Raw genomic sequence first — 25,892 nt, forward strand, 5'->3', positions numbered from 1 at the left:
GTGAATGTCACGTGATAAATTAGGCTGTTCCGGTGTGGCTTCTGAATCAAAAGGCAAGAAAAAGCAGGTGGGGCTGCTCCCGTCGAGACAGAACGCATACCGCGCGCACACCCGACTTCAGCCGAATCACGAGACTCGTTCTTGCTGCTTCGGGCCCCGACCTGAGTCGAGCAGGGTTTCAGAAAAAGAAAAACGCCCGGCAAACCGGTAGGTCTGAGGTCCTCCTCCATCGCTTTTTCGGCGGCGGAAGGGCGGGATATAATGAAGATGGAAAGGAGAAACGGCGCGTTTCTCGCTTGCGTGTCCCCTCGCTCTCTTTCACAGTCGCGCCGCCCTTGCCCCTAGACGGGTTGTTCACATCTCTCGACCGCGGCGAAAGGTTGCATCTTCTCGCTGGAATGGCTTCGGCAGAGGCCTCACGCACGGCTCCGTGCCCTTTCCACTCGTACGCCTAAAAGAAGTGTGTGGCGAGAGAGAGAGAGAGGGCCACTCGTACGCCTAAAGACACCGAAGGAAGTGTGGGGTGAGAGAGAGAGAGGGCACAGGGAAAAAACGAAGGGGAGAGGGGTGCGTCGGAAGCACGCAACAGCAGAAAGCATCGGACTGGTTGTTGGACGAACTTGACCTTGCCGTCAGAACTCGATTACGACGAGGAGGAAAGCTCGCGCTCGACGTCGTCAACGGCACCGCCAGCGGACGCCCCGCTGTTCCTGCAGCAGACCTCTCCTCCTCTTCTACGCCCTTTTCCTTTCCGCCGCACGTTTTGCATTCTAACCCTATTGTCATTTCTTTTCGCTCTTTCAGCATCGGGCTTCGCCGCGCATCTATTTTTGATGCACCGCATTTCGTCGTCTTCACTTTTTGGTCGATTCCGGCGCGCGTAGGTCACACCAAGTTGTCGCGGTCTGATTATTATATTTGTTTGTTTGTTTCCACAGCTTATAAAGAGCAGCTTAATCGCTAGTGCGATTTTCTTGGGCTGTCTTGCGTTTCTGCAAGTCGTGAACAAAGTGAGGGAGCTCAGTTGATAGCAGATGCATTCTTATCAGGCACTCGCGTGGTCGCCAGGGCTATTATAACAATGGAAAGATTTGCGGATCGACCACTGCTAGCACGAGTCGCGCTTGTCCTTGCAACGTAATTGCAAGTGTATTTATTTGGTTGTGATGTTTCCGCGCAATAAGTTCTCCCGAAACATTGTTAGCACCGTGGTAATTCAACCTCTAGCCAAGCGAAAATTATTCAGGAACAATATTGCGGACTGTTAGAGCAATCGAATTTTTTCGGTGTTCCGACAGTCCGAGGCACAACGTACTAAATGCAATAGCATTTTTCGGCTTCAAGTGCTCGTTTCATGTTCCCAGTTTGCCCTGCTACAACCTTGTGAACATTATCGCATTCCACCATATTGTGAAATTCGCCTTCTTGTAAATTCTGATTGGCCCACAGAGCTGTTGCGGCCCTTTCCGAGTGGCTCAAAACGTGAACATGGCGAAATTTGGCAGTAGTGTGGAATTTGACAATTTTCAGCACACCTAGTGTCTATTTACGATGGATATTGAAGCGAAGGGCTAACGAAACATTTTTTTTTTTCACAATAAGGTTTCACTTGTTAACCAATCTAAATACACCGGGAAATGGCAGCGAGGGCTTTGTTTCGAGGGTAGAACACTCCCTAATGCTAAGGTGCAAGTAGGCGCCTTTCTTTTGCTGAAGTGATCCTCACTGTTATGAATGATTTGAATGCTTAACGTGGATAACTGATTCAGTGTTTAGCGAAGGTAGCGCTGTACATCGCAGTCTGAATAATTTGCACTGCGAGTCGTACTGAGCGCAGTAGCGCCCGATATAATATTACCGCTATTACGCGCGCAATGTAAGTTTCAGCAAAACACAGAGCGCGATGAACATGCGTATGTGATGCACACCGATGCACATGGCTGGCGGGTTAAAACGTTGCCCAAAACGGGGCGCTGAAACACATTCGGACCAATGGTAGAAGATCGCGGTATTAAAAGACGTTGTCTCACGAATCACAAGCCGAAAAATATTTTCAAATCATCCGAATCATAACTCATAAGATAATCGCAGACATACGTATTTCTTGCATTTATTTAATTAAAAATTAGCGATAATAGTGCTATTGAAGATGTTCTCGCGATCACGAAATCAGCCAATAGCTGTTGGTGGGTACAGTTGCTTTCGGTGACGCTGCATAAAGACATTGCGGAAGCGAGAGCAAGTAATGTTTCGCTTTGTTTGACGCGAAATCGTAAATTCTCTGCTGCATGCATTGCAAGAACAGTTGGTTCTCATATTGACATGAGCCTCTTCTGCAGATCGGCAATGTTTTGTTACTTATCTTAAAGAAAATGTTTTTCACGGCCCCTTTAACTCAGGCAGCTGCGAATAAATGTTTCATTTTTAGACAATTCATGACCAGGACTTTTAGTTGCGGAACCGTTGAGGTTTGTGCAAGCCAGAAGTAACGCCACTTGCTTCGTACCCTGCTCAGAAATATATTGCCCTTGCGCAAGGTGCTTCATGTTTATAACAAAGGCGTAAAAGGGCTGACGGAAATCTACCCGAACACGGAAACTGAGTATCGCGTATATATGCATTATCGGGCTTCCCTCTTTTTCTTTTGTGTGTGTGTGTGTGTGTGTGTGTGTGTGTGTGTGTGTGTGTGTGTGTGTGTGTGTGTGTGTGTGTGTGTGTGTGTGTGTGTGTGTGTGTGTGTGTGTGTGTGTGTGTGTGTGTGTGTGTGTGTGTGTGTGTGTGTGTGTGTGTGAAAACTTTTATTGTAATGAGGTCCAGAGGCGGCTGTTTCAGTTCGCGCTGTTACGTCATTCGAGCGCAACTTGTAAGCCCCGGCCGCGTGCTGGCTTCTTTCGGCGATATTGTGCGCAGGAAAGCGAGGACCTTAAAAAATGTTACGGGTGTGTTACTCTTTCTCACATATCCCCCCTCACGCCACCACCCTTATACCGTCTTCTGCGTGCAGATGCCAGCATTCCTATATCTGCTTTTCACAAGTATGCTTTTGGCTATTCGCCTAACGATCCCATCTTTCGTTTTACTTTGTCGGTTAGTCGGTTCCAAGTACCCCGGCGCCAAAAAGAAGTTTCGAGACTAGCTACCGTTTTCAATGACGTTACATTAAAAACGCAGTCGCCTTGGAAGTAGGGCGTCCCCTTTGTCAGCAATACAGTGCGCTTCCCCGTGTTCCTGCATTACTGCAACTTTGGGAATACGTCCTGGAAGTCCTCCTTCGTGTACGAGGGGATCAACGTCTACGATGCTCGTTTGGGTTGGGCGGTCGTGTCGAAACGGCGACCTTTGAACTGAGCTTTTTAATTTTGGGGAGATGGAACTCAGCCGCACGTGGAACCCTGTCCTGGCTCTGCCACCGAGCTTCGATTAGTCGAAGCGTGGACCGTGAGTCCACTTCGCTTTGTAGTTTCTTTTCCACATGAACGCAGCCCGCGTCTCTTAATGTCCTCTGAGGCTCCGTCGATATTGGGACAGCATGACAACGCCGACGTCGACGATAAGCGTGTGCCTCGAGCGTTCCTGTAATTGCTGTCGAAAAAGAAGAATTGTTATTGTGTCTGGGGTACTTCGTGGGTAATCGTAGTAAATAGACTAAATTAAACATAACAAGGCAGCACTACGTGTCGTAATGCTGTATTATGAATATCAGTTGTATTACGTGTTCGGATTTCAGAATTTTATCACGAATATAGTACTGTATGCTACATCTTTTAGGGCAAATCTGCTGAGCATATGTTCTTGGTGTTATTTTTTCCTCATAATTAACGTTTGGCATCTGCTCTGTTGTTAATTATCTCTCCTCCCATTCGCCCTTAATAAACAATGTTTGAATAGCATGAATAAAAAATATTTAGAGCGACATGTTAATATGCGCATAGTTGTACCAACGAGAATTGAATACTAGGGTTAATCATTCAAACGTACCTAATGTGCGCAGGTTCATCCGAATATCTAAATACTAATAACTATAGTGATAATAATCGCACCGCAGCCTCTATTTCAAACACAGAACATTAGGCAAGTTCGTCGCGCGCATTCCCGCAGCGGGGCCAAAGCGCCGACTCCCGAGAGGGCCACCGAAAGAGGCCCAGCGCAAGCTGGTGTTTAGCCCTCTGGTTTGGTTTGGTTATGCTTCCCCTCTCTACATATATGGCTGTCCGCTACGCCTGAAGTCTCTTCTCGGCTCTAGTTAATGAATGGCTCTTGGCAGGCATCGCGTCGGCGGTGTCTCGTGAGGCTGTGCTCTTTCTTAACGCCAATGTTTTGCCCATTGTCTGGGACCTTTCTCAGCCTTCGTGGGCATAATTCATTCGGGTCATTACGCTGTCATTTCGCGCACATTTCTCGGATATTTCCTTTACTGCGTTCTTAAGCCTCTTTGTTCGCCTTTCTTGATCAGGCTGACGCCATCAGCTTACGTCGCTGCATTCCACAGCCCGCTGTGCTTTTGTTTTCTCTTGCTCGCATAGTCAGGCCTTCATATACATATCTGTTGTGACTCCGCTCGCTAACCCTCGGGCTTTATTCCGAAATATCCACGGACGTGTTCTCTCGCGACGCTCCCGCGCCTCCGCGAGTCGGTTTCTTGCGTTTCGTTCTGGTGCGCTGCCGGCCTGTCTTCTTCTACACGTGCCACAGGCGGGACTCAAAGAATACCGCATTTGCTCCTTTTTAACGCGCACTTTCGGGAGAAATCCGCCAAAATATGACGTGTGCGTCAGAAACGAGAATGCGGCGCCACTCTCCATTCTCGAATCGCCTCGAGGAGTCCAAAAGAACAACAGACTCCTCTTACCGCCTTCCACCGCCGACACAAACTGGAGAGGACGCTGTATTGATACGCCAGGCACAAACCCAGTACTCGTGGATGTTATTCAACACTACACTGAGGAAAGCACACCTGACAAAGCGGCGTGTCAAGTACGCGGCCAACGGCCGTAGGTACTTCATGTTTCCGGGGAGCACTCTCCTCTGGACACTTTCTTGAGTCGCTCAAGTATACCACCCTACCTTCCCTACATCTGGGAAAGTGGGACCGCTCTACCGGGAGAGATGCGCGTCGTAGATTACATGGCCACTGCTCGTGGCCCGCATAAAACGCGTCAATGGGACCAGCAAAAAAGACTCGGAGCCACTAACGGAGACACACCTGTGGAAGTATTATGCAATGGTACACCTACTCGACGTGTCCATTTCGTGTGCTGTTGAAGTTTTGATTGGCTGGGCTGGGATATGGCGTCCGCAGCAGCGAGGCGCCAAAGCCAATCAGCTCTTGAGCAGTAGACGAAATGGACATGTCCACTTCGTGGACTCTTACAGAATACCTTCCCTTGACTCAGTCAGCGAAATAGTCACGAGAAGTAGAGTCACTAAGAAATAGTCTCCAGAAATGTAATCACTTTGAATAGAGTCACGAAGTATAGAGTGACTGAGAAAGAATCGCTCAGAATTAGTCTCTAAAAGTAAAGTAACGCGGAAATAAAGCTTCTTTCTCTCTACCAATCTCGGAGGCCGTGCGATGTCGTACCGTAGGTGTTTGCGCACGTGCGAGCGCCTAAAGCCTGTCATCATTGGGCACCGATGGTGCACCAGTATTGATGGCCACTCCAGTGTGGCTCGGATGCAACACAGTTTCTTTTACGCACGGGACATCAAATCCCCATTTCTCTCGCTTACCATGGAAACCCGGTGAGGGAACAGGCAACTGTATTCTATTTTGGAGTTTTTAAAGTGTGAACATTGACGGGAGCTTTAGATTCAACGAAATTGCGTTTTCTACCTCTAGCTGTGGAAAAAAAAAAAAGGAAAGAAAGAAACATCGCAGGTGTGTTGTTGTGGAGGGCACGCTAGAGTCGATAGATTGATACCGGAAAGTGCGTGAAGTCCCTAAGAATGCTAATTCCATTATTATTAAGGGACATTATGGTTCTATATTATGGACAATATGCTAGCCACGTTATTACCGCAGAAGGTTTAAAAAATAAGCCCCGTGTCAGATACGCAGTGACCCAAGTTGGTGCTATGGTTGGTTTCGAGCCCGGTTCCCTCAGCACAGGCAGCCGATGCTATACCCATTAGACTGTTTACTACCCTATCTTGGCGTGAAGAGAAAACGATTACATACATACATACATACATACATACATACATACATACATACATACATACATACATACATACATACATACATACATACATACATACATACATACATACATACATACATACATACATACATACATACATACATACATATAATCTATAATGAAAGCTGGAGATTTTTGCCCGGCGGCACGCTTAGCAAGTTACTTCAGGTGAATGCGACTGTAAATGAAACTACACACAGAGAACGTAACGTATGACAATAACGACACACGTCGCATAACATACAGAATCAAATGATCTCGTTGAGACCAGAGTCTGGCACAAAAGTTGATAGTGTCTGCGTTTCGCGGGACGCAAAGTCGGCACTATATACCGTGGCCCGAGTACCGCATCGAGTAGACACGGTATATCCTTTGCTCGAACCGAAAACGCGGAAACGACGAACCGAGAAGGAGAAGGCACCCCGTCTCGGCAGCTGTCGAATAAACACGCGCTCGGATGATTTTCATTCCCTTTCCGCCCGCCGCCTCTCAGCATCACTCCATCGCATCGCGCCTGTTGCTGCCTCTAGCGTTCCATGCGGCTGCGAACAACGTAAGGCACCCCGGGCGAAGAATTTCGCCGCCTTTCTTTTTTTTTCTTTTCTCGAAGGTCGACGAAGATGTGCACGTTACGTTCTCTGAGTACACTTCAATTTTCGCGCGATGCACACCGTGTGGAGGTGATCGCTTTGTTAGGCGCCGGATGTTGCCAGTCAAATTTGTTCCGCTGCTCTCCAGAGCGGTCGAACACGAACCGATTGAGAAAGATTGAATTCAAAGGGATAGCGGCGGATTCTGCAATGTTTGGTGAAGTACCTTGTTTCTTTGACAACGAAACCGGTAGCTGGCCGCTTTGTATGGTTGAGGATACAAGCGCGATGTTACGTATTTGTGTTGGCGCTGCCGTCTGCAGCAGTGCTGGCAAAACGAAGGAAAGAAAAGAAAAGGAGAGAAAAAGATCAGCAGTTGGGAGTGATCGTTCTTAAAACGGCAGAACACTTTTCGGGGCGGTGTTTGCGAAATTTCCACACCGTCGAATGTTCGCCGTCGATTGTTGCCCTAGGCGGCTAACGTTAGGAAAAGATATATTGTTGATAGCCGATCGAAGCACCAAGCTTTTATATATTCGATACACTAGAAAGAACAGTAGCATGGAATCGATAGGCGCTATATATATACTAGCCTTAACTTCGTCCTTCTGGCTTCGAAGGACCTTGTGGATGTCATGTAAACATTCATAAATCTAATTTTTATCGCGAAATTGTTGTAGGGCAATTAGTCGCGCATAGTTTTCGCGTTGTGGAATTATGTGGTTTTCAATACGCTACAGGCAAGCATAATTGCTTGGGAAAAAATAAATAATTAAGCATGATGACTAAGCTAACTGTTGCTTTGGCCTGTAGTTCTTAAATTATGGTAACATATTAACAGCGCAACTAAAAGGCAATGAAAAAAGGAGCGTCAGGACTAGCCCTGTCTTTCACTGATCGAACTTGCACCTCAAGCAGATAGCAGAAAGCGTAATGTCATTGCGATTAAAAAAAAAAAAGTTCCCCCTAAAAATGCACAGGCGCGCAAGGGCAAATGCATACAAATGCAAAGTGGGTTCGGTACCAGCACAGAGTGTTAATTTGACCCCCAACGGGAAAGTCTGTGGAAGTCAACTTTCGTGCGCACTCTATCGGACATGACTTCCTACCTGTCCACTATTCGTAGTCTATGCTTCGATAGTCTGTACATTACATTATCGTGGTCAAGGCGGCGCGGTGATGATAGTTCTTTTTCAGCAGAGCGTACGGACAGACGCAGAGGGAGTACGAAGAAACCTTTAAGGATGGAATTTCAACGTGCGTGTTTCCCATTAAAATACAAGGGAAAGGAAAGATAGTTTCGCCCTGCCTTCTCTGCACTGAATTCGGTTGCGCTAGTCGCAACTCGAGAACTGTCGAGGACTATTGAAGTCTAACGACTGTGGGGTGCAACATTACAAACACGGAGCCTCACTGATCGAATGGTAATCGTGTTACTGGCCAGACTGTTGAACACAGTAGTGTCTGGTATTTAAATAGGCGAAATTCACTATCAAAATTCAAGATAGAATTCAAGATCACGTGCTAAGCTTTGAACGACCGCCAAAGAGAGTGTGGGATCACCCGTAAATTTGGTGCTTCTTTCTCTTCGCTTCCTTCATCATTTGAAGCCGTAGTTATCGGATGCGGAAATTCGGGAAAGGCGCCAGAGTAATGGCAAAGTGATTGTTAGAATAGCTCTAATCATAACTTCGTGCGTTTCACTAGCTCTTTGCCTCATTGAGAAGAATTGTGACATCGCTTGTTTTGCACCAAAACCAGCCGTAGAATTGGTGCTTGCCATCACCACTCAGGACGGTTTCATTTTTATCAGATTTGCTTGTTTGAATGATCGCCATTCGATTACTACGAGAGAAAAAAAAAGACCGAGAGAGAGAGAAGAGAGAGAGAGAGAGAGACAGAGAGAGAGAGAGAGAGAGAGAAAACTACATCTAAGCATCAGTTCGAGAGTGCAGTTGCTGTTATTTTTTCTCCTTGTGCGAAGTCCGACAACGGAACGCAAACAAGTAATGGATAATTAATTCGCCGGGCCAGAGAATGGAGAAACGATAGCACTGTGCCGACCGCCTGATTTCACTTTGACCGCCCTTCTTTTGCAGCTAGAACGCGGCGGACGTAAATTGGAATTTCATTTGGGTACGTGGTGACGACAGACATACACAGTCAAGAAGCAACAAACTGTTTTCTTTGGTTCTCAGAGCAGGTCTGTAAAAATAAAAAAGTCATCTGTCAAAACTTACATTTAAAAAGTCGCACTTTTATTTATTTATTTTTTTATTTACCTTTAGGGCCCGGAGGCACTGCAAAACGGCGTGTAGGAAACATAACAAAACAATTTGTGGAAATAACATTGGATTTAAGCAAAGGCATGTTGAATGGCGTTTAAGTCAGTAGCGTCCGTGATGGGAGCGATGGCAGTGGGAAGATGGTTGCATTCCGTGCTTATTCGAGGAATGAAAAAATCACTGTAAAGATTAGTCTTACATGACGGCACGCTTACTTTAAAGCAATGATGTGAACGAGATGAAACGTGAAACGGTTGTGTGAGAAGCTGGTCTTTAATACAGGGTTGAAGTGAAAAATGTTATGAAATAGATAAAGGCGAGCGCATTTTCTACGGGATGAAAGATTGGGTAACTTTAGGGTATTTTTCATTGCTGTAACGCTGGAATCATGTGAGTAATTTGATAAAATGAATCTGGCTGCACGTAATTGGATTGATTCTAGGGCAAGAGTTAAGAGTGGTTTGAGCGGGATCCCATATGGCGCATGCGTATTCGAGCTTTGATCGTACCAATGTTCGGAAAAGAATTACTTTAAGGGATGAAGGCGCAGATGCAAAATTACGACGCAGGTATCCAAGCATGCGGTTAGCATTATTACTGACGTACTCAGTGTGGGTGGACCATGAGAGGTTATTTGTGATATGAAGACCGAGATACTTCTATGCGTCAACAGGCGTTAGCTGATTACTGGTAAGAAAGTATAGGCGCGTGTCACTGCATTTTGAACGGCGGGAAATTTGCATAGCTTTACATTTGGTTACGTTAAGTTTCATTAGACATTTACTGCACCAGAGTGACACATTATTCAGTGACACTTTCGCTCATAATTTGAAATAATGACGAGATAGCAGAAACAATATTATGCGCAGTGTGTAAGTCTTGCGCTGTTTTATGCTGCATCGGTTGGAGAAAACGTTCGCAGAACGGTTCATGCAGTGCCCTTTCGCGAAGAAAACTTTTGTCCGTGCGTGGCTTCCGAGATCTCAAAAGGAGCTCCGCTGCGATCTCAAAGGCCATGGTCTGAGATACAGCTCCAGTCCGAGTCGTGCTCGTTTGTGTAGGAGGCGAACCCTGGTGGTGGAGAAGAGGAATGCCACGTCTCTTTCTTCCTACTTTTTCGTTTCTTGCTAATGGCTTCTTTTGTGCTCCTCACCTAGTTGTCGCTTTAAGGATAAGCGGCAGAGCGTCGCTCCAGCCAATCCTTTTGAGGAGCGCCCAAGATCCAGGCCCAATATTCTTTGGTGCAGCATAGCCGCAGTGACCTCAATTCCAGCTCCTTGTCATACCAAAAATCTATTGCCTGTTGGGTAGTGCTGCTATAGTTATCGAGGGCAATGTTATACTCACTGTAATAAATATCATAAGGAAAAAAAAACAATGAAGAGGAAGTGAAAGGAGGGGGTGTTTCAGTTTTTCTTATTCTTTTATCGTTATTTGTGTTCAAGCAAGAACAGGTGCCTCCACTACTGTGAATGATTTTATAGTTGTTTTCATGCTGTGTACTTGATAAGCTTGTCGTGCTGCATTTTTAATTCATTCCACCCCGAAATTTTCTGTTGATTTCATAAGAAATTTACTTCTTTCCAAATACCATCCGAATCTTGACCAAACTCCCGCAGTGGGTATGCGCCATTAGAGAAGAAAAACGAAAATGATAACGACCGCCCGATTCATGGCCGATCCCCCAGAGTGGGCTGCGCCATTTCACTAGGGAACAAGAACAAGAATGTCTGAGATGTTGAATTTGCTACTGACAATCTGTTGTTCTGTAGTTGGAATCCTCGCGGGGCAATGCAGCTTTCGTTAAAATGCACACAAACCCTCTGGGATTCCAGCGACGAACGCCTGCGGCAACAGCGGACTTTCAAATGCTCATGACAGCGATCGCTGTAAAAGTGAAATTGCAACAGGGACCTCTTGCACTTATATTTTTTAATCTTTCTTTAGTGGGCTTAGCATCTTAAGGGTACTTCATACACTTTCCAAGGTCTGTCTGTCTGTCTGTCTGTCTGTCTGTCTGTCTGTCTGTCTGTCTGTCTGTCTGTCCGTCCGTCCGTCCGTCCGTCCGTCCGTCCGTCCGTCCGTCCGTCCGTCCGTCCGTCCGTCCGTCCGTCCGTCGGTCCGTCCGTCGGTCTGTCTGTCTGTCTGTCTGTCTGTCTGTCTGTCTGTCTGTCTGTCTGTCTGTCTGTCTGTCTGTCTGTCTGTCTGTCTGTCTGTCTGTCTGTCTGTCTGTCTGTCCGTCCGTCCGTCCGTCCGTCCGTCCGTCCGTCCGTCGGTCCGTCCGTCGGTCTGTCTGTCTGTCTGTCTGTCTGTCTGTCTGTCTGTCTGTCTGTCTGTCTGTCTGTCTGTCTGTCTGTCTGTCTGTCTGTCTGTCTGTCTGTCTGTCTGTCTGTCTGTCTGTCTGTCCGTCCGTCCGTCCGTCCGTCCGTCCGTCCGTCCGTCCGTCCGTCCGTCCGTCGGTCCGTCCGTCGGTCTGTCTGTCTGTCTGTCTGTCTGTCTGTCTGTCTGTGTCTGTCTGTCTGTCTGTCTGTCTGTCTGTCTGTCTGTCTGTCTGTCTGTCTGTCTGTCTGTCTGTCTGTCTGTCTGTCTGTCTGTCTGTCTGTCCGTCCGTCCGTCCGTCTGTCTGTCCGTCTGTCTATCCGTCTGTCCGTCCGTCCGTCCGTCCGTCCGTCTGTCTGTCCGTCTGTCTATCCGTCTGTCCGTCCGTCCGTCCGTCCGTCCGTCCGTCCGTCCGTCCGTCCGTCCGTCCGTCCGTCCGTCCGTCCGTCTTTACTTCTATCTTTGATTAGGCAAAATAAGGTGCATACAGGTAATTACAAATGTACTTACTATTCTACGTACCTTAAACTATTTTTCCACATAGTCCCCACACCGATTCAGATATTTGTCCCATCGCAGCACTGAATTTGTTATGTCCCTTTGGTGAATTCGTACGGCTGACTGTAGAAACGAACGCCCATTGTCATGCAAGACTTCACGGCCTGTTGCGAACTCACGACACTAGACTGCCTCATAATTCTCAAAGCGAGACAACTTGTGAACATGACACGAGTTTGTGAATGACATGAGCTTCTGAACAGTATACTGCTTAAACATAAGCACTGCGTGGCAATGAAGTTGCGAGCTGTCCGGTGCGTTAACTTTGCATAAAATTACACGCTGCATGAGATTCAGGTAAGGACAGTAGTACGCGTAATATTTAGTTGCACAGCATTTATTTGAACGCTTCGTGAAAGTTTCGCTTGACATAGGTTCTGATTCGTGCGTCGCACCTCCGAACTTTTTTAAAAAAAATTTTTTTTGCCTCTTTAGTGGACCATAAACATTGCCGCTATGACGTCACTCACACCGCCCGAGCGCGCGCTGGGATGTTCAGCGGGAACGTGGCAAAGACCCAACATCTGAGAATCCGCCTTCTCTGTGTGATGGCTCATAGATTATCCATGCATAAATCCTTCGCACGTAAACGGATATTCAACGCTTGAGGAAAACCAATAAGAACAACAAAACCAACCAGTCCAACTTACAACTTCGCGAGGCTCTAGACTTGGCGAACTTCTGCGAACTTCTCTCAGTCCGTCAGAGCGTTAGTGAATGGCCCTGTAGGCGATGGCCGAGAGAGTTCGCGGACGGGATAACACGAAACTACGACCGGCGGGTTTGGATGAAGGACCGGGGCCACGCGGTTCATCGATTTCCGATACAATTATCGGTATGCTCGCTGCAAGTAATGGCTTTTTCCCACCGAATTCCGACGAAATGCGACGCAGAAGGCGGCAGCTCGGGTCGCACTCTCATCGACGTTCCTCTCCGGTTCCTGCGTGGTTCCCGAAAGTCTGACAATAATTTTTTTCCCTCCCGATATCATTTGTAGACCTCACATCTTACGTTCGACAATTTGTTATTCGGGCTTTTCGGCGAGAAAGGCTTTATTTCGAGCCAGAAAAATTGTCAGGGTTCTTTCGTTATAACGAAAATAGAGGAGCAACTTTTTAGGGCTTTACGATTTTACCTAAAGCTGGAGAACGACCTTCGTGTTGTACGTGAAGCAATACATTTAAAAACTGGAAGAAAGGCAGCACAGCGTCGTAGTTTATTACATTATTAAGGTTTTTGTGAGCAAAAAAAAAAAAAACCAAGCACATGATTCCCGGAGCCCATGTGGCACCTTCGTCGAGCCTAAAGCAGATGTAAACCGCAATATTTTAAAGTGACCAATGCCTATCTGTGGTTTTCTTTTTGTAATGAACGGTGAGAAACCTTGACACCTGACAGCTTCTACCGCGGTCTTGCTCTTTAAGACGTCTCTAAACTGTCAGAGCTGAACGCGCCATCTTGTCGTACCGTGACATTATTAAGGCGTGCTTATATGACAATTTCGGCTATTGATGTAGCTTTACTTTAAATGAAGGTCCTCGATATTGAAACCCCAGAAAAAAAAAATTAGAAGCCTCACAATACCCTAAACAATTTCCTTTGTTAGCTTTTCTACAATCAGTGTAGGTTTCATTTTCCACGAGGTGTATGTGTACTGACGCCACGAGAAGGAAGGTGTTCATGTGGGAGGAGAACATCGCGACGTTTCGGCACTGGCTTCAGTTCTGGCTTCGGCTCGTTCGGTCGACTGCTATGCTTCTACATCGGGCTGCACAACGAGCAGCCATGCTATATATGATATGAAGGAAGTAGTTTCGACGTTTCGGCCAGACACCGGCCGAAACGTTGAAATTAAGCGTTTGCGTCTGCTTTTCTACATGCGCCTGCAGTTCTTTAATCGAAGGTCTTGAATCTGGCAGCCTTGATATCATTAGGTAGCACACCAGGGCTTTTTTAGCCACATGCCCGCTGTCCCGAGTTCACGTGTCACGTGACGCCATCGTGCACAAAATACGATTTTTTGCACACCCACGCACACGCACACACATACACACACGCACACACGCACACATACACACACACACACACACTACTAGCATAGCTTTCTTTAGCGCAAGGACTACAAAACTGGTGTTACGATGATAACCGGAATGCATAGCAATAAGACCATTCGCTCACGTCTAAGCGCACGTTCCAGGCTTTTAATTTGCGTCACACACTCTACGAAGATATAGGACACACCGATGGCACTCCTGGCTTCTTCCCTCGCGCAGTATGCGTAAACAGCAGGCGCACAAGTCAGCACCGCGAACGAAACTTCTTCGTTTTTGAGAACTCGCCAACTTCGCTTATCCCTCAGTAGCCGTAGAACAGGGAGCGGGGCTGGTTTCGCGATACCATCACCGCACGACGACATCCTATTGTGCACAACTTCGGACAACGTGCCGGGAAGGAAACACAGGGATGTTGCTCAACCTGGCCGCAGTGGCGCTTCCGTGTTCGGGACCGCTAGCGCTGTCATACCAGTGAACGAGGCCTATGGCGATACGCTTTATAAAGCCTATAATGAATATGAAGCGCATAAGAAATCAACCTGCATGTATAATAATTTCTGAGTAAAGTATCGAACATGATTTTTTTAATGCATATTTAATTCCAAATCACGCTTGAATTATGGCTATACTTGTTTTTTGCTTCATTATCTATTCACCTCACATGTTTTAAGCGCACTAACAAAGGTTTTGTAGAAGCTGTAAAAACATACGTTGCAGAACGGTGGGCGCCTTCGAGTGTTTATTGTAACCATCTAAATGCGGTACGTTGTTGCCTCAAAGCATGGATCGTACCCACAGGGACCGCCGTGTTTGACCTCAGTTTCCTGTCTTCATCTTTTGGTTTCCTGTTTCAGTTTCTGCTCCGGACCATGAAATATTATAAGCTTGTCTGTAGATGTGCTAAAACCGTTCTTAAAAATTACAAAGCCTACTCACGGGTGAAGCACTCTTTATGCAGCGGCCTCTGGTAGGCGCTGCCGCGCGACATCTGTCGTCGTCAGAAGGCGTGCGAGCCTGCGTATTCCGCGAGGGTGGGAAGACGTGAAGAGAAGGCGGCGCTTTTGAAACTGGACACTCCGCGTCGCGTCTCAACTCCTTCCCTTTCCTCTCTCGTCTCACAGGAGCGGTCAAGGGGAGCGATGACCCCGCGCGTCATTGCCAGGAGCGGGACGCTGACTTCACCCGGCGGCCTTTGCCTCTGCCTAGCCGGTCTGCTCCTGTGCGTCCCAGTCATCGTCGACAGTGCAGGTAGGATGTGATCGCGTGACAATTACTTGTATTCGGTTCTGTGTGTGTTTGTGTCGACTCTATGTACCTGTCTCGGCCTGAGTTCCATTAGGCTGGCTTTACATGACTATTGCACTACCTTAGGTGAAGTTTAAAAAAAGTTGTAGGGATTTACGCGCCGAAACCACGATCTGATTATGAGGCACGCCCTAGTGGGGACTCCGGAAACTTGGACCACCCGGGGTTATTTAAAGTGCACATAAATCTAAGTGCACGGGTGTTTCCGCATTTCGCCCCCGTCGAAATGCGGCCGCCGTGGCCGGGATTCGATCCCGCGACCTTGTGCTTAGCAGCCCAACCCCATAGCCACTAAGCAACCACGGCGAGTTATGAAGTTTGCCTGTATTTCTGCGACTCCTTAAGTTCTGTGCCATTTCTTTCGTTTAGTGCCACCTTGCTCACACATTATGAATGAATGAATAATTGAAACAACCGTGGAGGTTGACATCCCAGTGCAACCATGAGAGAAGCACTGTAGCGTAGTTATTGTCAGGAAGACAGTCTTCAGGATGGTCATGTTTTGGCCTTGTGCCTTGACTAGCATTCCGGTAACACTCCGCGGGAGACAAATTCACTGGCGATTCAGAGATAAATGCGAGACAAATGTGTTGGCATTACGCCCCACCTGTCGAGGTCCCTGTGCCATGATTTAAACGCTGTTCACGACTTTGAAAAGGGATGTTTCGGAGCTCACTCTCACACGTCCTGTCTCTTCGAGGAGCGAAGCGCAACGGAGGATATATATATATATATATATATATATATATATATATAATACGCACGCACATGCACGTTGAAACTTCTAATGATTACGCATTAAAAAAAAGGCTAGTTCTCCGATTGTGTTCACCATAATGCGTGCATGCTTTTCCGGAGGTAGGTCGCAGGGTCGTGTTAACGGCTAGTCATTGGTCTCGCTCTTTTAGAGCTACAACGTTAACGGCTCCATGTTATAGAAAACCCGGCGTCCCGCGTTTAGCGTTGACCGTCTTAGCCAACCTCCTTTCGAAGCAAGCATACCCAAACAACGCAGGACCTCCGTGTAGCGCAAAGAAAGTTACTGAAGCAATTAGAATTTCTAAAAGTAAAATGCGTCAGAAAAATCGTAAAGTACGACTTGCACACCATACAGACATGACAGCGTTGCCTTGTAATTTGAATATGCGAGAATATATTGACACGTGTACTTATCTTTATCGGGCGACCACGTTTCGCCGCTTAACAACTGTAATCGCACAGCGAGGGGCGCGCCTGCATGTATCCGACGTTTCTGGAAAGCTATCGATGCTCCTACCCGGCTGTCTGCTGTCGCCGAACCTTGTGTTATCTGATTTCATCGCGTAACGCAAATGGTGTAGATCTTTGTGGAAGGCACGCGGGTCCGAACGATTAGTCTGGAACATTCGACGACTGCTCTATAAAAGCCGATGCGCTTGACCCGCTGATCAGATTTTCGACGATTGCCGACTGTGTTCGCCGCTCTCGTTGTGCTTTAAGTGTAGCCTGTTTTGTGGGCACAGGTTCGCCCAATAAAAGCTAGTTTTGCTTTTCACAGTACTGCTACTGTGTTCTTTGACGTCACGACCACGTGACAATATAATCCTGTTACGCGAAAACTGAAACACAAACGACTTTCGCGGCGTTTGTACCACTCATACAGTGGCGCGCCCGGTTCCTTGCAACACCTCCAGATGGCGCTCGCCTCCGCGCAAGTGGCCGCGTTTCTACCAAAAACCTCGCCTTCGTGCATAGAGTTCGCGGCCAGCGTTTCCCGGTAAACATTATGGTTGCATAAGCTGCAGTTGCTGGGAAGCGCGAGAAGCAGCCAGGGATCTTTGAATGCTATCGTGTTCCACTCCTAACGGCGAAGCTTAAGCGTCCTCCAAATTTTGTGCATTGGGCCACAACCTCTGGACGTTTCGAAACTTTTCCATGCGTTTAGAAATGGCTCCTCACTTTCTTTGTGAAAGTATGTACCGGCGTTCTCGGTTTTATCCGCTGTAAATTAAGCACTTCTCTTAACGGTTATATCACTAGCTAACACAAACAAGAAAGGCGCGTGCCAACTTTTCTTTTCTAGCAACAAATTGAGTCCGATGTCGATGCTTAATGTAAGATGAGGTAACTGCACCATCCCTAATTTACTGAACGAAGGCATTTGCGCGAGGCTCGTTCTAGTTTACGCGAAATGGGCGTGGCGCTTGCTGAAAAGTGATGGGAAGTCCGAGAAATGCATCTCTCAGTTTTTCTTTATCGGTACCAATGCACAAAGGGTGCAGCCGAAAAGAAAGGGCAAATGGAAACGTCGATAATGACAGTTTCGAGTTAGCATTCACAAAGTCAGAATTTCGTTTACAACACATCAGGCTTTCCAGGTATACTTTTTTTCGGAGACAGGTCTTTCTGTATTCCTTGAAAGGCGGTAAAGAAATATTGGCTGATTAGTTTATTGAACTCTCGTCATGCTTTTGACCTCGGCTTGCAAAGGTCACATGAGCTCCAGTATCTACTCAGAGGCTTAGTGTTAAGTTCCTCCATTCGCTTGTTTCCCGCATGCCCTGTCGCAACAGCGCAAACATCAAATGAGGATTATCTTCTGGATTGCTAGCTCTGCATTTTTCTTTTTTTTCCCTATCAGGAATGGGGTGAGTGGGGAGGGGGGAGAGGGAAGGGGAGCATGTTTATCGGAAGCCGAGCCTCTTTGTCACGTGGCCATCGATCGACTCCCTAAAGGCGTGCGTTGCAGACTTCACTGCAGACTTCACTGCAGATCACGCTTGAAGAAGATGTACCTGCGTGCAAAAATACGCATAAGCACGTAACGAATATGAGGAAAGCAAAAATGGAAGGTCAAGGACTAACAGCGTTAATCAATTAACGATCCGCTCAGGCGTATGGAGCCTGGCGCACGGGCTCAAGATGTCAAGCGCTTTCGTTTACTCAATACCTGGTGCCGTGTTGCCTAACGAACTTCATAAAAATCGCGACGCGAACCGTGAGAGAGTGCTGTCCGTCGGAAAGCTCGTTGAGTTTCGTCGTTACACGAGGGCGTTTGCTTGTTGATTGTGCTGTTGTTCGTATATTGATTTCGAAGCGCGTTTCTTTCGCTTCGACGTTGTGCAAATGTAATTTCGCACTGGCGGTTTACTCAAGCCGGAAAAAGAAAACGCGCTGTCGCCGTATTGAAATGTAACAATAGATGGGCTTAAATGCTTTCGTGGGCCGACCTTTTTTTTTCATACATGTCTCGCGTTTGTAAATGTAAATCTGCGCCCCGTTTCGAATATAACCGTTTGTTGGAGTTCAGGCTTTCAGACATCAGATTTGTTTGTTTCCAACGAGATTGTTAGGGGTCGTCCAGGCGAAATGCTGGTAGAAAGAGCTCTAGCGCGCGTGGATGACCTTTGTGACAACAGCCGACTCCTGTCACAGGTTTAACAAAACTGACTCTTGTGTGAGTGGGTTGAGCGTTATCTTGGATAAACAGCGCAACACAGAGGATCCTATCACAGGAATGTACAATGACCACTGTGTACCTATAAGTAAGAAAATACAACCTAAGATACGAAGCTGAGTGCAAGCAAAGTAGATTATAAGCAATGTTACCGCTGGTACGTAATTTCTGTGTCCATTTTCATCTAATCTGCATTTGAATTTACAACCACGCCTTGCTATGTCCTCAACGACATATGCAACCATATTGTTTTTATTTATTAGTTTCAACACATTTCTCTTTTTCAATCTCATGCGACTTTTGTGCGTTCTTATAAGAGGTGTAAATTATCTGCACGAGGAAACCGACTGTATGGGTCGCTCATTGAAATATTTGCTCGGCAACTTTTTAAATATTTTGTTCAGAGCACATGTTGCGATAACGAAACTGAGTCCGAACAACAGTAAAGTCACGCTCGCCTATCGGAAATCGCAATACTAGCACAACTTCATAGATATCCCGTCTGATGCGCTACGAAATACGTTGGCGTTTCTGTTCCCGAATTTTCAATTACGTGAGTCAAACAGTATGGGACACCTTAATTGAAATGCCAATAGACTGTCATTCGTTTTTTTTTTGCATGTTTTTGTGACGCATATATCGTAAGTCGTGCTAGTGTTTCGATTTCAGCGAAGAAAACGCGACACCGCGTTTGCTCGAGCACAATTTTGCAATCGCAGCACGTTCTTTAAGGTGAATATTAAAAACGCTATTTAATGAGCCTATGTAATTAGCTACTTGGACAATGAGGTTTTGGGCAAATAATGCCGCCCTCTTGAAATATGCCACCTGGACATTCGGAATCGGGCTATCAGCTTCATGCAACCTTTAAACCAGTTCTTTTATGAAGAGAGAAAAGAAAACAGGAAGAAAAAGAAAAGAACAACAAAATATTCGGTATCAGTGGCACACGGAAAACAAACTACATAATTGTGACTTTACCGATTTACTAATTGCACACGGTAAAATATGTACAGACAGTTTAGTTCTCCGGAAAAGGTAAATTTCGGAAGTTTGAGAAAAAGCCTCCGTTCTCTGTTAGTTATATTATTTTCGATAAACTTGTACATTGTTTTCATCTGCTCGGAAAAAAGTGTCAAAAAACCGACCGTGAAAGGACACTTAGTTGATTTGGCTGAAGGATACTGAAGAAGAAAAAAATTCAATCTTGCTGATAACTATGAACAAGAACTAGCGGTGGTAAAGGGATTAGCCTTCTTTTTTTAAACACTTGCTGGAGCAAAAAACGCGGAGTGATAAACAACGGATGGATAGGCAAACAACCTTCATTCAAAAAATGTGAAACACTCATGAAAAAGGAAAAAAGAAACATAATAACCCGTCAAGTGCCATCGAGGAAGTATATCTCTTCGGAGGTCAACGAGACGGAAGGGCAGCTAAGACATTCATCAGGCTTTTCAAGGATATTGTTAGGTCTGATTTTTGTTCGCGTTGCTGAATGGTTGTTCCGAAACAAAATCTTTGTTTTGCACATGAATGTGTACCAATTTACCCTCCCCATCGTCCCCACTGGTTTGTAAGACGGCTAGGCTCTCGACCAGGCGCCCGGCTTTCCAGGGCTGCGCTGCTTGTGGGATGTCCGCACACACCGCTATGATTGCTCTGAAAGAAACAAAACAAACGTACCCCGTTTTCGCCTCTGTTGCGACCATTTGATTGGCCGGTCGCATCGTTTCGTGTGCCATTCTTTGTTTGCGCAAAGCCGGAACAAATAGCGCCGACGCGAGCGCACCTAACTCGAGCAAAACCCGAACTGTGATCGTTTTCCGGACCGCGATTGTTTTCCGCATCCAAGAAGTACGGGCAAACCGAAGATCAAACACCGGAAGTTGAACGAGGCTGGCCCTTGAAACTATCCTATCCGGATTGCTTTGTTCTGCCGAAGCGCATGGCCTGGCGAGGGCCTGATAAAAGAAAAAAGAAAAGAGAAAGAAAAAGGAACAAAAAAAATCAGAATAAACAAGTCGCCGAGAGAGACAGAAAGCGGGCTTCCCGGCTCAACCGGTATAGACCGACGGGGTGGACGATAGATCCACCTTCCAATTTCCGACCCCCCAAGATTTTGTCGGCTCATTTGGGCGGAAAGAGGCAGACCGCCGATCTGGGGTCGAAACTAGGAGTGGTGGGGCTCCTATCGCCCGTATATAGGACACCGAGTGCGCGGGGTAAGATAGTAGTGGGTCTCGTCTGTAGTCGAAGCTGATCTTCAGCAAAAATGAAAGGCGAAAATGTACCAAGAAGGCTCAGCGAGAAACCAACAGACGAGCACGCTAAGCCAATGCAAGAGGCTCAGAAAAGGGCAGTCAAAAAGCAACAACCGTGTACTGTGCTGCGCTATAGAATCGCGGGGGGGGGGGGGGGGCGGAAGCCGCACTACTACATAGCCTCGGAGACTCGGGGGAGCACGCATCGCGGTTTACTTTCCCGCTGCGGATACAACTAACGCGCCGGCGTCGTCTGTTGCGGAGCGCATTGAGCAACAGTGCATTGTTTCCAGACGTGCTTTCTGACGAGGTTAGCGTGTTTGTCTCTTCGAGTTTAGTCCGAAAATGGTTGGTTGGTTAGTTGGGGTTTAATGGCGCAAACGCTACTCAGGCCATGCTGCGCCAGTCTCAAGTCCACAACGCAGCGCAGCGTTAAAGCAGGCAAACCTGCCTTGCATTATAGTTGATGTAAATAAGCAGCAGTCTCTAACTAGTCAAAGAGATTAGTAAATGGCACTGGTGGGTCATATGACAGGAATAGGGCTGGGTGTAAAGGCTTATGTAAATTGTATAGGTTGTGTAAAACCTTCTGTCTCTGTGTTTCAAAGTGTGGACATGTTATGAGGATATGTATTACTGTAAGAGGTTCATTGCGTTTTTCACAAGTCTGTGGCGTTTCTTTTTTGGAGGAGAAAATTGTGTGTTAGATGTGTGTCTCCAATCCGAAGTCGACACCGGATCATCTCACAGAAGCGCTGCTGGTGAGCGCGGGACTTCGACTCGCCAATTACGGGCTTAGTAAGATGTAACTTGTTGCTTGTACAATGGTCCCGTTGTTGTTGCCATCTTGACTTCAAGGCCTTCCGAATCGCACTGATACTATCCTTATGTGGAAGTGTTATGAAAATGAAAGGTTAGTTCGAACAAAGCCACATACGAAACCTGCTCTGTATTCCAGACGGCAAGTTTGAACAATTTGTAGGTTAACACTTGTCCAAATCAAACGACGCAAAAAAAAGGGAGCAAAGGACAACGCGACTCGGCCAACACGAGTGCTAGGCACTGTTGCTTTCGCGCCGCCTTATTTCGACGGCATGCGTAGTACAGTTGGTTGCTTCTCAACGTAAGGAGCACCCAAAGCAATGACGCACTTCTTCCTGGCCCGCGCTGTTTTTCCGGTCCGGCGCACCTCGTAACTTCGGGAGCCGTCGCCCCCGCTTTCGGCGAGACGGATTACCGGAATTTACGGGAGGTGCCTCGCGAAAGGAACCCCAAACCGTGAATTGCAGCGGCGCGGGCATCGTACCGTTCCTGATAGCGCCGCGCAAAGACCGTAACGCCGACGAGGTTGCCTCCCTATAGTCTTGCCGGGGATTCATTTTGTTCCCGTGTTCGGTTTCCCTTCTGCCCCTGCGTTCCTACATTCTGTATCTTGTTGGTGTGTGTGTGTGTATATATGTGTGTGTGTTTGCGCGGAAGTGCTAACAAGGAAAGTTTGTCCGGCGCTCTCTCTCCATCGATGGCGCTGCTGCCGCATCCGCGAGCGCCGGACGAGACGGGGGCTTTGGAGGCAACCTCGGCCAGGGACGCCGTGGGGCTGGAAATGGCCGTGCGGATAAAGAAAAGGAAGAAGTGACGATGATTCCCTGACAAGGGCAGTCCTCCTGCAGCCAGCTTGTTAGGGCAGCTTCCTGGTATAAGCCGTGGTCGCTGGCTCCGACCCCCCCCCCCCCCCCCTCGGTATAGCGACGAAGAGAAATCAAAAGAGAGAAACATGATCGGACGCTGAAAAGATACACAGGCACTGGTGCAGGCCGGGACGCTGAGAGAATAACGGGGCGCGAAGAAGACGATGAAGAAGAAGAAGAAGAAGAAGAAGAAGAAGAAGAAGAAGAAGAAGAAGCATGCGATGCGCTGGGCAGCAAAACCTAACGAGCGACTATTTATTCTCGTCGCCCGCGTCCTCCCCACATTGCCCTGCCAATTTTCTATCTTTCTTATCCTCTCGCCGTTCGCTTCCTTCCTTAATTGGCTGCCCTAATGCCCCGAGGTGTCCCCCTCTGGACATTGTCGCTGGTTTGCTTTCACTGCACTGGGGAGGACTTGCGCAAATTGTTTTTCTCTTTTTTTGCGTTATTGTATCTGTCTTTCGTTGGATCTTGCTTTATACACTTCCCGGCGGCTCTTGTCTTTCAAGCATCGTTTGTGGGGCTGTGTTGTGCGTGATCAACTTCTCGAACAGCTGGATGCAATTGCAGGAGTGCTTTCTTTCGTTTGCGGCGCTATGCGAATTATTGAGCTAAGGCACGCACGTAAGAATGCAAATCAGAAAGTATTTGCCCCATTTCTTATTGGCGAAAATAAGATGCATGCACGTAATTACAAATAAACGTACTGTTCTACGTACATTACACTGTTTTCCACGTAGTCCCCAAACCCGTTCAGACATTTGTTCCATCGCAGCACTAAATTTTAGAAATGTCAGTCAGAGAAACGCACGCGGCCTTCGTGGACGCTCATCTTCCTACAAGTCTTCACGGCCTTTTGCGAACTCACAACACCACCACCTCACACTTCTCAAAGCGAGACACTTTGCCCCGTACGTGGGCCGCATTTCCCTGTGAATTTCCATGGGCGTTCGTCCCTTACTTCATGGAAAATGAACTACACTTCGTTGCTCGCACGCCGTGGACGTCTGAAGCACAACCGCCATCTTCAACAACTGACAGCAGCGCCTTGCCGCGGAGCTACCGGGAGATAAAGCCGGGCCTTTCCAAGAAAGATCCACCGTTGGGAATGGAAAAGTTGAATTCGCATTTACAACCGTAATTTGGCTTTAACAAACATAGGAGCAAGGACGGATGCCGTAACGCGATGAGTAAGGGTCATGTACGTACCTCAAAAAGGCTGGCCGACAATTCGGTAGGTATATAGTGCGTGATTGCTGTCGTCGTCTACTTGGACCCGATAATTCTTGCCGAATAGGTCTACACGCCAAGAAATGTCGTTCCATTTGTCGGCATCTGCAGCGTGGTCCACTTTTAAAGGGAACAGATCATAGAGCACGCGTGATTTTTGACTTTCTGGCAAGGGTGCGAATGGCCCGGCTTTGCAGCAAATGACTTGTGGTTGGAGGCGCTGGCAGCTTTCTACATCTCTGTACAGCACATTGGTGGTTCCCACCGGCGCTTGCAACTAGAGCGCGAGCGAATTGAGAGCAGCACGTTGGAGCGTTGTTTTTAACAGATGACGATATTCTACTTGTCAGAAGCTTGTTCCTTGAGGTGGGCAGCGCAACCCGGAGAGCGCGAGCCGAATAACACACAATACGAGCGCAGCTCATATTGTGTGCTTCTTTTTATGTGCGTATCCTAGTCCGCATCCTAGTACGTATCAGTATCATAGTACGTATCGTAGTACCTATGTACGTATCTTAGGAACATGTTCAATCACCAACTCGCGCAGCTTGCCGTGTTGTAAGAAGCTGTAAGTGATATATGTTGCTATGTTAACTGGGGATTCTAGACGAACAGGCTAAATGTCAAAAGATCTTCAATCAAACCAGCTCCGCCGTTCCCCGTTGATCCCATGTGTATTTGCGCCCGAGTAGCCGATCATACCTGCAGTTCAGGACCTATCAAACTGACACACTCCGTGCGCATTTGTCTGACATAAAACGCCTGCACCCTGTCTGCACCTTTGCATTCGTTTCGAGTGTCTCACTGAGCCTGCACTTCAGGAATCGAGCTGCAACATTTCTCAACTTCTCGTGAACCGCCGTGAACTGGTTCGCAGTGGTGCAGGCGAATCGAACGGACCCAGTAGCTGAATCCCGCGCAGTGGGTGTGGGTTCGATGCTGCCGGGAACTGGGATTTTTTTTCTTCTCATTCCTGGAGATACCTGCAAAAACCCCAGCACGAGCACACACTAAAGCAGCGCAGTTTGGCTGAATAATAAGGAAGCGTAATGAGCGATATTTGTAGTACCGCTGTTTCAGTTCCTAACATAACGATTTGCAACAGTACGGATTGGGGAACAAACGTACGAGTCAGGAAACAAAACCACACATAATTCATTCGTATGCCTTACATAAAAAAACACAAGAAAACAAAAACAAAAGCTGCAGTATTCATTGTCTTCAAACTGGCATGAATAAGCATTTCAAACGTAGAAACACCCAGAATTTGCATGAAAACCGCACATAACAGAAATGAACTATATTTAGTTACGTATATTGCGTTTATAGAATTTTACTTAATGGGATTGTTTGATCACGTGTAACAGTTCCTTGTTTTCATTAAAAGCTTAAGAATTTAATACCTCAAGCTTTGCATCGCATAATTAGTTCCAATCTAGGGTAGTTGATACTCAATCGTGCGAAAGTTTCAGTCTCTGGTCGTTTGAAGATAGGTAGGCTCAAAATCCGCCCAATTTTCGTTAATTCGTGTAAACATATAATGTGAGAGCTTCTCTGTATAAAGATTTGGTGCAACTAATCTATACCTTATTTTTTATATGAACACGTGGTATCATTGAAGCGGATGCCTTCAAGATCATGAACAGCTTCTGCTTGTAAAACCTCTGCTTTATTTAAATTGGTTGCTGTTGTAGAGCTACAGATCACTGAGCAGTATTGCAGATGAGACTGAATTAAGGCAACCGCTTTTTGTCTGCTTGGAATTAGAGAGCCATGTTTTAAAAAGTGCACCAATTGTTCGAGATAGCTTGTTTTAGAGGTGGGATATGTGCTCATTCGACGACAAATGTTCATGAAAAAAAAATACGCATAGGAACTTTATATTGCTCGTCTTTTCAACCACTGCGTCTTGAAAACGCAGGTTTAAACTATTATTTGTATGCGAGCTTTGAGCTCTTAAGAT

The 25,892-nt window shown here is 46.9% G+C and overlaps 1 protein-coding gene across 5 annotated transcripts in view; it reads left to right on the top strand.

The window, feature by feature from the left end:
* Nucleotides 1-25,892, top strand: part of LOC139049596 (uncharacterized) — a 279,537-nt gene that overhangs the window by 121,013 nt on the left and 132,632 nt on the right. For all 5 annotated transcript variants that reach the window (XM_070525168.1, XM_070525169.1, XM_070525166.1 and 2 more), the window contains one exon: nucleotides 15,128-15,254. In XM_070525168.1, coding sequence (XP_070381269.1) covers nucleotides 15,128-15,254 — 127 coding nt within the window. The remainder of the gene's footprint in view (nucleotides 1-15,127; nucleotides 15,255-25,892) is intronic.

Source organism: Dermacentor albipictus, chromosome 9, assembly GCF_038994185.2.
Source record: "Dermacentor albipictus isolate Rhodes 1998 colony chromosome 9, USDA_Dalb.pri_finalv2, whole genome shotgun sequence".
Lineage (NCBI taxonomy): Eukaryota > Metazoa > Arthropoda > Arachnida > Ixodida > Ixodidae > Dermacentor > Dermacentor albipictus.